This window comes from Lolium perenne, chromosome 3 (genome assembly GCF_019359855.2).
Source record: "Lolium perenne isolate Kyuss_39 chromosome 3, Kyuss_2.0, whole genome shotgun sequence".
Taxonomy (NCBI): Eukaryota; Viridiplantae; Streptophyta; class Magnoliopsida; order Poales; family Poaceae; genus Lolium; species Lolium perenne.
This window is the reverse complement of record NC_067246.2, coordinates 136,490,368-136,504,310: the sequence shown is the minus strand read 5'-3', so window position 1 is coordinate 136,504,310 and position 13,943 is coordinate 136,490,368. Positions and strand designations below refer to the sequence as shown.

At 44.2% G+C, this 13,943-nt stretch overlaps 2 protein-coding genes across 2 annotated transcripts; one reads left to right on the top strand and one right to left on the bottom strand.

Moving 5' to 3' along the window:
• The first annotated feature begins 8,382 nt into the window (after positions 1–8,382).
• Positions 8,383–8,972, top strand: LOC127342528 (uncharacterized). The gene is made up of 2 exons (XM_051368489.2): positions 8,383–8,528; positions 8,622–8,972. The coding sequence occupies exons 1-2, from the start codon at positions 8,444–8,446 to the stop codon at positions 8,870–8,872; spliced, it is 336 nt and encodes a 111-aa protein (XP_051224449.1). The 5' UTR covers positions 8,383–8,443; the 3' UTR covers positions 8,873–8,972.
• Positions 8,973–9,193: 221 nt separating this feature from the next.
• On the bottom strand, positions 9,194–13,645 carry LOC139838005 (uncharacterized). The gene is made up of 2 exons (XM_071827356.1): positions 12,475–13,645; positions 9,194–11,304 (listed from the first exon to the last, which is right to left on the bottom strand). The coding sequence occupies exons 1-2, from the start codon at positions 13,643–13,645 to the stop codon at positions 9,194–9,196; spliced, it is 3,282 nt and encodes a 1,093-aa protein (XP_071683457.1).
• Between the last annotated feature and the right edge of the window lie 298 nt (positions 13,646–13,943).

Below are 13,943 nucleotides of genomic sequence, written 5' to 3'. Positions count from 1 at the left end.
GAATGAACTGGTAGAATGTAGTATCCACATAAATTATTCCCGGCTTCCTGCTTCAAACACTTTACGAAAATATGGTTCGATCAAACTAATAATTAAGCATTATAATGCATGGTATTAAAACAAAAGTCAAAGAGATTCACGGACATAGCTATAGTACAGCTTACAACGCGATCTTGAAATGTAAGCTCCGGTTTCCATTCACCCCTAGCAGTCATGACGAATCGTTTCCAAGCCCTGGCCGACAAAGAAAAAATGAGTAAAAGAGTTATTAATTACTTGATAATAGGAAATAAATAGAAGATGCCGATACAGGGCGATAATGATTGAAATTATCTCTGGAGCATTGCACTCAGGTCCGCCCATTGCCCATGGTCTATACGTTTTGAGTCCATGACAAGTACTACTACTTTATCAAGCTGAATGATTAGCAGAATATAGTGAAAGTTGCGCACGTATAACTCGGAGGATTAGTTAGACATAACATCGACTAACCAAAATCGAATGTGTATAAGATAGTAACACTTACTCGAAGTTGTATGGAAAGAATATTTTCGATTTAGTTTCTTGCTTTTGTAAAAACATTAGCAAGTTATCCTCTGTGTCCTTGGGGAATTGTTGTACCGTAACTTGATGAACGGTATTTGGGTCAATGAACCCAATTGCATAGAGTCTGCCTATTTTGCATTCAAGAATCTTCATTTTGCATAATATATAGCGTATAAAAGAATATAGTGATGATAATTGTTAGTGCAATGAACAAGCTGAGCTAGAGACTTAATTACAGAAATAAATCACTTACAAACAGTAGCAACTCATGAGAGTTTTATCGAGGGTGTCTTAATTGAATAACTGAAATAGTTCTTCAAACTCAATGGTTATCTCCTCGTTTTCACAAAAGTAATGCTCATCTCTAATTTCCACTATGAGCATGATCTTCGACTCCCTACAGGCTTGCATGAACAAGTCATGCAATTTTCGCATTTGTGTTTGTAGATGCGGGAGCTGGCCAAGTTTGACGAGATGCTGCCTGTATTTGTATATGTATGCGAATTCATCCGTTGGGAAGTAACCTTCGTACTGATCGGTTGTACCAAGTTCTTTAGCCAACCGTGTGACCATTCCTGCCGCCTCTGGATCATCATAGGAGTGCACGACCAAGGGGGTTGAGGTTTGTTTTAATGTTCTCCGAGCTGGGCAATTGTTTTTCCTTTTTCTGGTCTACTTCCATGGTTTTGCTCAAAATCTGCTCTCGAGGACCGTGTAAGAGAGCGGTCATAATATGTTGCCAACTCAGTTGGCTTTGCTCGTGTCTCGGCAAAGTGCATCACTGTATGCGGTGGTATATACTGCTTCACATCTTCCCATGAGATAGTGTCGAGTTCCTCACCAGTCTTCTCGTATGGTAACTTGGGAGGAGACTTCGTCGCATCTGAGGATCTCTTCGCAGCTGTAGTAGTTGCCGCGGTACTCTTCATCTTTTGCTGAGTCTGCTTAGGCGCAGAGTCGGTGGAGTCTTCGGCACGCCTAATCCTAGAGGGAAGACAACCTTCTTCGTATCGTACGTACTGGCGGGAAATTCGTTACCCATTGGAAGCTGCTTCTTAATTATTTTCAGCAACTTTTCAAATCCCGAGTCAGTCACACCGTTCTCTTCCTTCCATTGCAACAATTCCAGTGTGCTACCTAGCTTTTTCTGGCCATCTTTGCAAGTTGGGTACAATTTGTTGTGATCCTCTAACATCTGGTCGAACTTCAACCTTTTCTTTTCAGTTTCACAGTCTCTCTTTGCATCAACAATGGCCCAACCAAGATCATCAGCAAGCTCATCTGATGCCTCTTGATCTTCTGCTTCCCCCGCTTCAGTATCACCGTATTCAGGGAACATGGGATAGTTATCCTCATCCTCTTCTTCTTCATTATCTTCCATCATAACCCCTCATTCTTTGTGCTTGGTCCAACAATTTTAGTTTGGCATGAAACCGGACCGCATTAGGTGGGTGTGAAGGGTTTCGAGGAAGAGTAATTTATCTTATTCTCACAGTTAACACATGGACAATGCATAAAACCATCACGTTTGTTTTCCTCAGCCACACCGGTAAAAATTTTCAGGTCCGCAATGAACTCGTTATGGCGTCAGTCACTGTACATCCAATGCCGATTCATCTGCATTATATAATTAAGCTTATCAAAAACCATTACAGAACATCATGAATAGTGAAGCGATGTATATATACACACATGTATTTTATCAATGACGGATGAAAGGATAAAGTTGTTAACCTCGACCGAGAAGGGAATAAAGAGGAGAAAGCTTAAGTGCGGCTTGTTTTGTGTGAACTCAAGTGGCAAATGCTCTTAGGCATTTCATCGAGCACCTCTTGTGCATAAGAAGAGAGAGCAAAGCAACATACACCTCTTGTGCTAAGAAGAAGAAAAAGCTAAGTATGTCTCACAAGTTTGAGCAGGGCGGGGCATATATAGAGATGACCCATTAGTCCCGGTTGGTATTACACCAACCGAGACTAAAAGAGCTCGGGGCATGGCGCGCTCTGCCGCAACCCCTTTAGTCCCGGTTGATAATACCAATCGGGACTAAAGACTTCAAATGAATCGGGGCTAGAGGGTTCCGTCACCCGCGTCGTTCGAACTGGGACTAATGTGGCCCATTAGTCCCGGTTCCTTTTTAACTGGGACAAAAGCTACCAGGAGCTTTGAACGAAATGCTTGTTTTCTACTAATGTATGTTGTTGTCAGTGTTGAGAAAATCAGTACCAGGCAAGCATGCGTTCCGTATCTCTCTTTTGTTCATTTTGCTATCTCTCTCTCAAGCTATTAATCGAGCTATTTGATTACCTTGCTTTTAGCTTCTGATTCTTGCATGCACACCATCTCTTGTGGTTGGTTCTGCATATCATCCGATGCAAGCATGTAAATTACGGTAGTACATGCATCACCCTACTGCCATGATGCTTCATCTTTACCTGCGTACGGTTGCGCCTTATATTATTTAAGTTGTGCATTACTTTTTGATTTCTAGTGATATGTCTGATGCATGTCACTTGCTGATACTTGATCTTGTAGCATTAAATGTTATTTTGTTTTATACACTGCGTGACAACCACTGGTCCTTCCTAGGTCCATGGTGGCATATACATATGACCAACCTTATTTTGTGGAGAAGCTGGTCATCCTTTCTTGATGATTTCACCCGCTGCAGATCCTTGTTTGATAGAACTCTGGTATCACGACAGCAAATATATTATTCCGGTCACAGTATAGGTATGGGACTACCTATGTTCTCCGCTGGGGACGGCCTCTATTCGAAAAAATGTCGGTGATTGATCAGCAGAAGCGATCGACATCAATAGGTTAGAGTGTCCAGGGCTTTGCGGGAAAAAGAGCACTTATTTACTAGGTTGGTGGAGGTAGTCGAGACTGTCGATTTTAGAGTGCCCTTCCGCATAGTGTAAAAATGTGGAATTTTATCCCTTTAACTCTTGGATTGGGAAGCTTGAGTCACGTCTGATTCCTCAGTATTTTCTTCCTTTCGTTTGAACTTCTTTTATTTTGCCAGCTACTTTATCTTTGACTCCATTAATTCTTTTACTTTGATCCGGTGCCATCTACCTTTTCCTTTCCATGTATGCTGCCTGAGTATGTTGTCATACTCACCCCTGCCATTTTTATTCTTTTGCTGAAGATAACAATGTTGGACTTGATGGAAAAAAGCGTAGGTTTAGTGCAACGGGAGGGTAATTAAACAGATAATCTAGTTTGTAGCAGAAATTGTGTATTTCCAAAGTGAATGAATAACATGTTCCCTTTGTTTTAGCCTTTAAATATGTGTTTATTTTGAGCCTTTAATGTTTATGTGGTAGTTGTCACGACTAGGCCCAGTCTAAGGGCGTGAAAATTTAGTGGTATACTTTAACTGTCATGCCGAGATAGCCGCCGCGCGCCTATAAACTGAGAGGGTTATACTCACACATGGCTAGAAATGCAGGCATAAACCAGCACGGTGGATCTCAGAAGCCCATATACAACAAATTACAAGTTTCTTTATAATTACACAAAAATTACAACTAAATTCTCTAAATCGCTTTCCACCCTTGTCGAACCTAAATCTTCCGATGACGGGGTCATCCGCTAATGACGTATGTGTTCTAAAAAACCATAGGGAGTTGGGGTGAGTACAACGATTCATACTCAGCAAACCGATTATAGACAATCATATAAATTATAAATAAACTTGTAAAAGTGATGCATATGAGCTTCTCCAGATCCAGTGTGCAGTTTTATGTCTGCATTATAAGCCTTGCTCGTGTATAAGCCTCTCGGTCCATAGGCGCGACGGCTGTCTCATCCATGCCAGGTTGGGACGTGGCGGTTAAAGTGCGAAGGGTAAAACCATCCTATGTAATGGAGAGGGGCGATAGCAAAATATACAGAGGTACCATGGATGTGTCATATTCTTGTAGAAATTTCTGGTAAAGGGAGGGCAGTCGTTTCACATGGTACCAAGGAGGGGGTGGCCTTGCAGGACTTGGGAGAGAGAGGGCGGTGCGAGGGATTTTGGTGACCTAGAAGATGGCGGAGAGCCTCATCTCTCACCTCGCCAAGCACCGGTGATGGGACGACCTCGTCTCGGGGGTTCGCTCGACAACGATGCGTCCATGGAGGTTATTTCATAGGTCATAACAAGCGTGCATGCTCTCCCTCTCCCTCTCCCTCTCCCTCTCTCTCTCTCTCTAAAATAGACTGTTTCCCATTATTAAACAAAAAATATTGATGCCCTCTCTCAAAAATAAAGAAATAAAGAATGTCTTTTGAGCCAACAAAAAAAAATCCTGGATCTAGTAAAAAGTCCCGGATTTTTTCATTGAAAAATAACACCAGAATTATATGTTGAGGATACATGAAAACAAAACAAGATACACAAATAAATAAGTAAATCCGAAAACTTGAGAAAGAACACTCAAGAGAAAAGAAAAATTACCCAGCCTAAACAGGCCACCCTAGTGAAAAGAATTTATGGTATTTACAGCAATATTTCATCTAACGAATCCATTACTAGCAAAATATTCATTTGCTTAAAAAAATTTTCATACTAAGATACTACTGCAATGGAGTATTTCTCTGGTATATTTTTTCCATTCTGTTTCAGGCCAGCCTGACTAAATGAGACCATCTGGTTACATATTCTACAAGACAACACATGTCATGCAAGACTGCTTTTCATCATAAACTAAGTTGCCGATGCATAGAAATCAAGCAAGACTCCATTGTTTCGGCTAAAAAAGAAATGGTCATTTTACGGTCTAGACAAGATGGATGAAAAACAGAAGGATGATCATGAAATCAAGCACTCTGTGATTCTTCCCGCTAAGCATATCTTCGTCTCTTGTCGATCAGCCTTCACCGCCATCTTTACCGATCACCCTTCTTCAGTTCTTGCTCGCCAAGATCTTGTTGATCAGCGGGGCGAAAGCTTGTTTGGAGGAAGATCTTGTTGACCTTGTAGAGGCCGTTGCTGAGCTCAACTCGAAAACGGACAAAAAAAAAGGAGACATGAGACATTGTTTCCGGAACCGTATGCAATGCCATGTTCGGCACAAGTGGTGTTTGTGGAGTTACATCGGGTAGCAGTGCGCGCAGCCATGAGCGCATGCATGTGGGTAACAATGCGAGTGATTAGCGCATCCACCATATCATCCGTGTAAGGGAAAAGGAGTTGTCTCACCTTGTCACTCGCCAAAATCTCCACTATATTTAGTGGGCATGACACCTGCCAGGCTGCCACGCATCATGCATTCAGGCATGTGAATTTCTTCTGGTACCAAAGGGATTGGTTAATTAGTGCGGTGTATCCGTGAGTTGCATGCATGTACGTTGTTTTTCCGTATGGTATTCTGTCGCTGCGCGTACCTGTTTGCACTCTTTTTAGAAAAAATTACACTCGTCTTATGAAGACACGGTGTACATCCTACTATTAAACCTATGCGTTAGCCAACTATTTCAAGAGTCTAAACTGATAAAAAAAAACTAGGCAAAGTATTTTAACACTTTCTGATTCCTCCTAACTATTTTATTTATGGCATGTGCTTCCATAGATCCCCAAATCTCAAAACACTGTACCCCCCCCCCCCCCCCCCCCCGAAGAGGTATCGTGCTTTCACCTAATCTCATGCATTTAATCCCGAACAGGTATCGTTTAATCCCAATTGTTCTTGTGTTTCACTCACTGAGATACCTCTTCGGTGGTTTACACTGTTTTGAGATTTGGGGGTCCCTATGGAAGCACGCGCCTTTATTTTAATAGTGTGTTGGACATAATTTGATATTGGAACCCTTTGGCTCTAATACCATATTAAACGTATGCGCTAGCCAACTATTTCAAAAATCCAAACTGATCGATGGAAAGAGCTAGGCAACGTATTTAAACACCTACTGCAACAAGCATTCCCGAAATATTGAACCCACGAGTCGGGTCTTGAGATTGGCGAAGTTAACATATACAACTTGTTACGAAAACGCCACCTATAAAACACGCAAGTGTAAAACATATGGTTTGAATTTTGGTGGGCTAGAGGTATGACCACTCTCCTAGATATCCAACCTCAGGTTGGTTTTCACATATTTGCGTACTTGGTGATAAGTGTCCTTTGACTTAAACCAAATTAACTTAGCTCTGTCTCTGGATCTGTCCACACGTGTTACGTGCGAGGTGTGATTTGGCTAGAACAACGAGAAGTTAAGTTGTTTCAGACTCTTTTTCTCTCCGAAAGAAAGCAATGGGTAGATGTGCTTGTTAGTGGCGGTTCTAGGAGTTGACAGGACTTTGGTCGAGTATGAACGTCTTGTGTGGCCGAAAGAAATTAGGTACTGCCCAATATGATTGTGATATATCGTGCATACACACACATGCACTGCCATATTTCCACTTGCGCGCATGAGTTGTGCTCTGCACTGCGAATTTCGGCCGTACGTAGTGCAAATATTCTCTGTGCCCGGCAGCGCGGCACCAGTGAGATACACGGAAATGGAATTCTAGCGACGACTTGATCTATCGGTCAAATATCCACCATTAAAAAACGACCAAGTTAAAAATATTAAAATTTAATCGCGAAGTTTGCGTATTATGTACTTCTAATTATCTAAGACATCTTTTATAGATGGAGGGAGTACAAAGAATGAATCACAGAGAGAAAAAAAAACTGACGGCCGATCGGTAACACCCCTAGAAAAATTGCTTTGTTGAGATGTATATGCATGATTTTACATGTAGATTCATACTTCGATCATTTTTTAAAACAGAGGCAAAAGTTTTGCCTTATCTCATTGAGTAAGAAAGAGTTTTACAACTTGAACATTACAAAGGAGCCAAGTCTCTATCAAAAGCTCAAGAAAAGGGCTCCAAAAACAAAAACCTACTCTCACGGCATTATTGACGCCAAATGTTTGGCTCCCGCCATACTCCATACCGATGCTTCACTTTTGATCTTGGCCATGACCTCGGCATGGTAGAAGTGTTTCGAGAAACTCTAGCATTCCTCTAGTTCCATATCTCCCACGAAGTGAGCATTAGGAGAGGGACACTAAGGATTTTCTTCTAGTGCCATTAGTGTAGATAACCTATTTTCACCATTCCTTTACCGAGTCGTCGTTTGCCCATAGGGATGTGTACATCGAAGTGAGCCCAAACTAATGTATGATCATGTTCCATACTCGGATTGTGAAGCGGCATTTGAAAAAGAGATAAACTCCGGTTTCATCCTCTTGGTTGCATCGTCCACAATTGAGCCACCCACGCCTATTTAGGTGGTCAGCCATCCACACTCGGTCTTGTAAGATTAGCCAGGCAAAAAAATTGCATTTTGGGGAGCTCAATTCTTCTAAACCGACTCCGGCATGTAAGAATGTGCCATGCCTTGTTTAGCTAGGTTTAGCACTCTAGTTTAGGCTAGCTAGCTAATGGTAGTATACCAGATTTGTGCCAGAATTCACAACACAGAACGAGATTCCAGCTGGATCAACCTGCTACCCTAGCTACCTGCAGGCCGCCACACGACACGAGTTAAGAAGAACGTGAATAGCTAGCCCGGGCCGATACCTGCGCACTCACGCAGGAGCAGGACCGATGGATTATTGGGGATCGATCGATCGAGATCATGGCGCAACACAACAGCACGGCGGTAGTGGATGCCAGTGCGTTCATGCACACAAAACTGTACTTGTGTGCGTCGTGGCCCTGGCTCGTCCCGCCATTTTTGGTGCTCACTGCAAACTAAGAAAGCCACATACCCTGCTTGTTTGACCTCGGTTTGATGTGACCCTCGTCACTTCACGCTATATAATGGCGGCCCGTCTGTCACAGACCGAGCGCACACACCATCAGCTGCTACGTACACTGAAGTCTTCTTGATCCATTAGCCCGGCCGGCCGCATGGTGAAGATGAGGAAGGCGAGCTGCTCGGTTCCTCTCGTGCTGGCGCTGCTTGCCTTCCTCTCCTGCCTCTTCCTCGCTCACGGTCTGTACGGATTGATCGAGCTCTTCGGCTCACCGGACATCTCGCCGGAGGCCATGCTCCTTATCTTTGCCTTGTGTTTTCTCGTCCTTGCAGCGGCGGTGGCCAGCGGCAGCCGCAAGATGCTGCTGTCCAGGGAAGGTGATCTGGCGGCCGTTGTCCTGTCCGGTGGGGCGCAGGAGGTGCCGACATCGACGCCGGATCAGGAGGTGGCGGCGGAAGGAAGGCTTCCCCTGCGGCAGGCCGACGACGAGGAGATGGTGATGGCGAGGAGGGTGGACCTGCAGACGGAGGACTACCCTCCGTCCGGGGCCAACGGCCGCCATGATCCACGGAACCCGCATTAAGATTCCCGTCGTCTGGCCTGCCTGTACGATAAGTGCATGGCATCAAGCTCATATATTCAGCACCATGCATGTAGCTAAGAAAATATGATCTTAATTTAGTTTGTAATATGAAAGTTCTATCTCTGGGTTTAAGCGTTGCCCTTTTTTCTCGGGTCGCCTCCGTATTTTTATATGGAGAGAAACAGCTCTCAAGAGTTTACAAGGGATACGTCAAGATCTTCCTTGACTAACAAGGTGAACTATACAGGGAAACTACTAGGAAGATCTTGCCGTGACAGATTACAATACAAACGATAAGCATCGTTTAACACCCTCCCTCAATCACAACTTATCTAAGTTGAGATTGCGTCTAAAGAGCTCTAGCTGCCTAGCTGATAATGGTTTAGTGAAACCATCTGCAACTTGATCACCTGTAGGAATAAACCTAATGTCCAAGAGCTTATTAGCAACTCTTTCTCTAACAAAGTGGTAGTCCACCTCTATATGCTTTGTTCTTGCATGGAAAACTGGATTGGCTGAAAGATACATTGCTCCTAGATTGTCACACCATAATGACGCTGCCTTTGGATGATCTATACCAAGTTCTGTTAATAAGGTTTGAACCCATATTACTTCAGCAGTAGCATTTGCCAAAGATTTATACTCAGCCTCTGTACTTGACCTTGAAACAGTTGCCTGCTTACGTGCACTCCAGGAAACAAGATTACATCCTAGAAAAACTGCAAAGCCTCCAGTCGATCTCCTATCATCAGGACAGCCTGCCCAGTCGGCATCCGAGAATGCACTGACTAAGGTAGACTCAGATTTTACAAGTTTTAAACCAAGAGACTTTGTATGCTTGAGATACCTGAGAATCCGTTTGACTGCTGTCCAATGAAGGGTAGTAGGCGCATGCAAAAATTGACACACTTTATTAACTGAAAAAGATATATCTGGACGTGTCAAAGTAACATACTGTAAAGCTCCAACAATGCTCCTATATTTGGTAGCATCTTCAGCAGCGAGTAATTCTCCTTCTGTGAGAGATAGTTTCTCAGATGTTGAAAGCGGGGTAGTAACACCTTTACAGTCCCCCATGCCAACACGCTTCAACACATCGAAGATATACTGTTGTTGAGACAAAATAAGACCATGTGGCATATGCTGAACCTCAATACCAAGGAAGTAATGTAGAGAGCCAAGATCCTTAAGCGCAAAATCCATGCGCAAATCCTTAAGAACGGCATCAATCGCCGAAGTCGAAGTACTGATGACAATAATATCATCAACATAAATGAGCATAAACATAGTAACACGATGTCTGCGATAATAGAATAGTGAGGTATCTGCTTTGGAAGCAAGAAAACCAAGATCAGAGAGCTTGGAAGATAACCGGGAATACCAAGCACGCGGAGCTTGTTTGAGCCCATAGAGAGCTTTATCAAGCTTGCATACATAACCTGGATGCTGACTATCTTCGTACCCAGGAGGTTGTCTCATGTATACCTCTTCTTCCAGAACGCCATGAAGGAACGCATTCTTCACATCTAACTGACGCATTACCCAATTTTGTGAAACAGCTAGAGACAAGATGAGATGAATTGTCGCTGCCTTAACCACAGGACTAAAAGTATCTTCATAATCAATGCCATACCGCTGTTTAAAACCTTTTGCAACTAACCTGGCTTTATACCGATCAACCGTACCATCAGAATGACGTTTGATTTTATAAACCCACTTGCAATCTATAATATTACCACGAAGGGGCCGAGGAACAAGGCGCCAAGTCTGATTATTCATCAAGGCAGAGTACTCATCATCCATAGCAATTTTCCACTTGTCATCACCAAGCGCCTCATGCACATTATCAGGTTCACCTGTACTGCAAAATTTACACCAACGAATTCGACCATCAGTAATTTCTTTAGGACAAACAATACCACTTTGAGCACGTGTATGAGGACGCAAGGGCGCAACATCAGCAACAAGAGAAGTATTTGGCACAGCAGATCCAGGCAGGTGATCCGATCCTAGCAATGTTGATCCAGCATTTTCCGTGGGCTGTGATTGATTGGAGGAAGCTGGGCTGATGGAGTCTGACTGATCGGCCATGACGCGGTCCAGGGAAGGAGTGCCAGCAAGTGGGTCGCCATGTGGTGGCACAGGAGAAGCTTGACCCAGCGAGGCTGGTCGTGCATGCTCGTGACCTGGGGAGGCGGGCGATGTAGACTCCCAGGACGATGCGGTGAGGTCTTCCTCAGACGCGGCAGGGAAAACATCCTCGGAATTGCCACGCGGATATTCTGCATCAGATGAATCCTGCACACTATTTTCACCAGAAAAATCAGCGGTAATAGACATATGATCATGACGAAGTTCATCTCCTGATTCTGAAATAGTGGGATTACGAAGAACAGAGGGAAGAAGTAAAAGTTCAGCGCGGAGCTGTGCGCCTGCATTAGGATGGAGATGAGCAAATGGAAAAACAGTCTCATCAAAAGTGACATCACGAGAGATATAGACTCGCCCGGAAGAAATATGAAGACATTTGTAGCCTTTGTGAAGTCCACTATACCCCAAAAAAGCGCATTGCTTGGATCGAAATTGAAGCTTGTGTTTGTTGTATGGACGAAGATTGGGCCAAACCGCACAACCAAAAACTCGAAGAAACGAATAATTCGGTTTAGACTTAAAAAGTTTTTCCATAGGACTTTGAAGTTGAATAACTTTACTAGGAAGCCGATTAATAAGATACACGGCTGTGAGAAAAGCTTCATCCCAGAATTTAAGAGGCATAGATGCATGTGCTAGCAAACACAAGCCAACCTCAACAATATGACGATGTTTACGCTCAGCTGAACCATTTTGTTGATGAGCATAAGGACATGATACATGATGCGAGATGCCAATATGAGCAAAAAAAGAATTTAACTTTTGATATTCTCCACCCCAATCGGATTGCATAGCAAGAATTTTTCTATCAAAGAGACGCTCAACATGTTGTTGAAAATCACGAAACTTCTGAAACACATCAGATTTGTTCTTAAGTAAATATATCCATGTAAATTTACTGTAGTCATCAATAAAACTAACATAATATTTGAAGCGACCAACAGAAGAAGAACCGGGTCCCCATACATCCGAGAAAATAAGCTCTAAAGGAGCACTAGACACACTAGTAGACTTTGGATATGGCAATTGATGACCTTTGCCTTTTTGACACGCATCACAAACTGACCCATCATGTTTATTTGAGAAAGGAAGATTATTACTTCTAAGAATTTGCTCAACTACCGGAAACGAAGGATGTCCAAAACGCCAATGCCACCGAATGGATGAAGGTACGTTTGCACTAAAGACTTGTTTCGAGGAGGCTGTGGATTCATCATGAAGTGGATAGAGACCGCCACTACTCTTTCCTTGAAGAAGGATTTTCCCGGTGTCCTGATCCTTGACAGAAAAGAATTTTGGGTGAATTTCAACATAAGTATTATTGTCAGAAACAAGTTTAGAGGCGGAAACAAGACTTTTCGTGGCTTTGGGTACATGCAAGATATTTTTAAGATGAATTGGACGATCAGGAGTATGAACAAACGTATGACCAATATGTCGTATTTCCATACCTTGTCCACTAGCAGTGTGGACTTTGTCGTTCCCGGTGTAGCGATCACGAACCGCGGGTTTGTCAAGCTCGCCAGTGACATGATCAGTTGCGCCGGTGTCGATGTACCAATTAGTATCTACTCCATAGGATGGCTCAGAGGTCACCACATTTGCTTGAGATTCAGGGGTGATGAAGGAGCGATTAAACCGCTTGAAGCACTTGTAGGCCGGATGTCCCGGTTTGTTGCAGATTTGACAGGGAGGTCCTTCATAGCGGGAGCGGTTGCCTTGACGAGAATTGTTGCTGCTGTTATTGTAGTGGCCACCACCACTGCCGCCGTTGTTGCCATAGCCGCCCCCTTGCCCGTAGCCACCTCCTTGTCCATAGCCACTTCCTTGACCTTGATTGCGCCCGTCGTAGCCACGAGAATTACGGCCACCACGATGTCCACCACGACCACGGTTTCCACCATAGCCGCCATGTCCACCCCGTGAAGCGAGGTTGACCGAGAATCCACCAGTACTGGAGTCGGCGTTCTGCGACTCAATGCGCGCATCAGTAGCGAGAAACATTGCATAAACCTCACCGAGTGTGATGCCCAGCTCTAGGCGGGCGTTGATAGCCTCAACCAACGGATTGAACTCAGCATCGAGCCCGTTCAGGACGGCATTGATGACGTCGTCTTCGTCCATCTTCTTGCCGGCCATGGCCAACTCATCTGTTAGCGCCTTGACCTTATTAAAGTACACAGGAGCGCTCATCTCTCGCTTCTTGAGATCGCCGAGAGCACGGCGCAGTCCCATGACTCGCGCCCGAGATTGAGATGCATACATCTCCTGTATTGCTGCCCAGGCCGTATGAGCCGTCTGGTGTTCGGTGACCTGCACCAGAACTTCGCGGGAGAGAGAGCTCAGCAGGTATCCGAGGACTTGCTGGTCCTTTTCGTTCCATGTTACGTAAGCGGGATTCTCCACCGTTTCCGTGGTCTTCTTGCCGCCAATGTCACGCTCGACGGTGATCTCTTCAGGCGGTGCTTTGATTGATCCATCGAGGTACCCGTAGAGCCGAGCACCTCTGATCGCCGGCAGTATCACTGCCTTCCAGACGAGGAAATTTTCCCTCGTTAGCTTCTCCTGCACGGTCCGCTCGAGGGAGCCTCCAGACGGTGCTGCATCCGATGACGACGACATGATCGAAACTTGAGAAGGGATTTAGATGCGATTGGAAGAAGGAGCTCTGATACCATATGAAAGTTCTATCTCTGGGTTTAAGCGTTGCCCTTTTTTCTCGGGTCGCCTCCGTGTTTATATGGAGAGAAACAGCTCTCAAGAGTTTACAAGGGATACGTCAAGATCTTCCTTGACTAACAAGGTGAACTATACAGGGAAACTACTAGGAAGATCTTGCCGTGACAGATTACAATACAAACGATAAGCATCGTTTAACATGTAAGCCGGCAAGCATATGCATCTTTGTTAACGACTATAT

Coding starts and splice junctions, on each gene's coding strand:
- LOC127342528 (XM_051368489.2), top strand. CDS start 8,444: ATGGTGAAGATGAGGAAGGCGAGCTGCTCGGTTCCTCTCGTGCTGGCG. Junction 8,529..8,621: donor CTGCCTCTTCCTCGCTCACG/GTCTGTACGGAT, acceptor TCGTCCTTGCAG/CGGCGGTGGCCAGCGGCAGC.
- LOC139838005 (XM_071827356.1), bottom strand. CDS start 13,645: ATGTCGTCGTCATCGGATGCAGCACCGTCTGGAGGCTCCCTCGAGCGG. Junction 11,305..12,474: donor CCACACTGCTAGTGGACAAG/GTATGGAAATAC, acceptor ATCCTAATGCAG/GCGCACAGCTCCGCGCTGAA.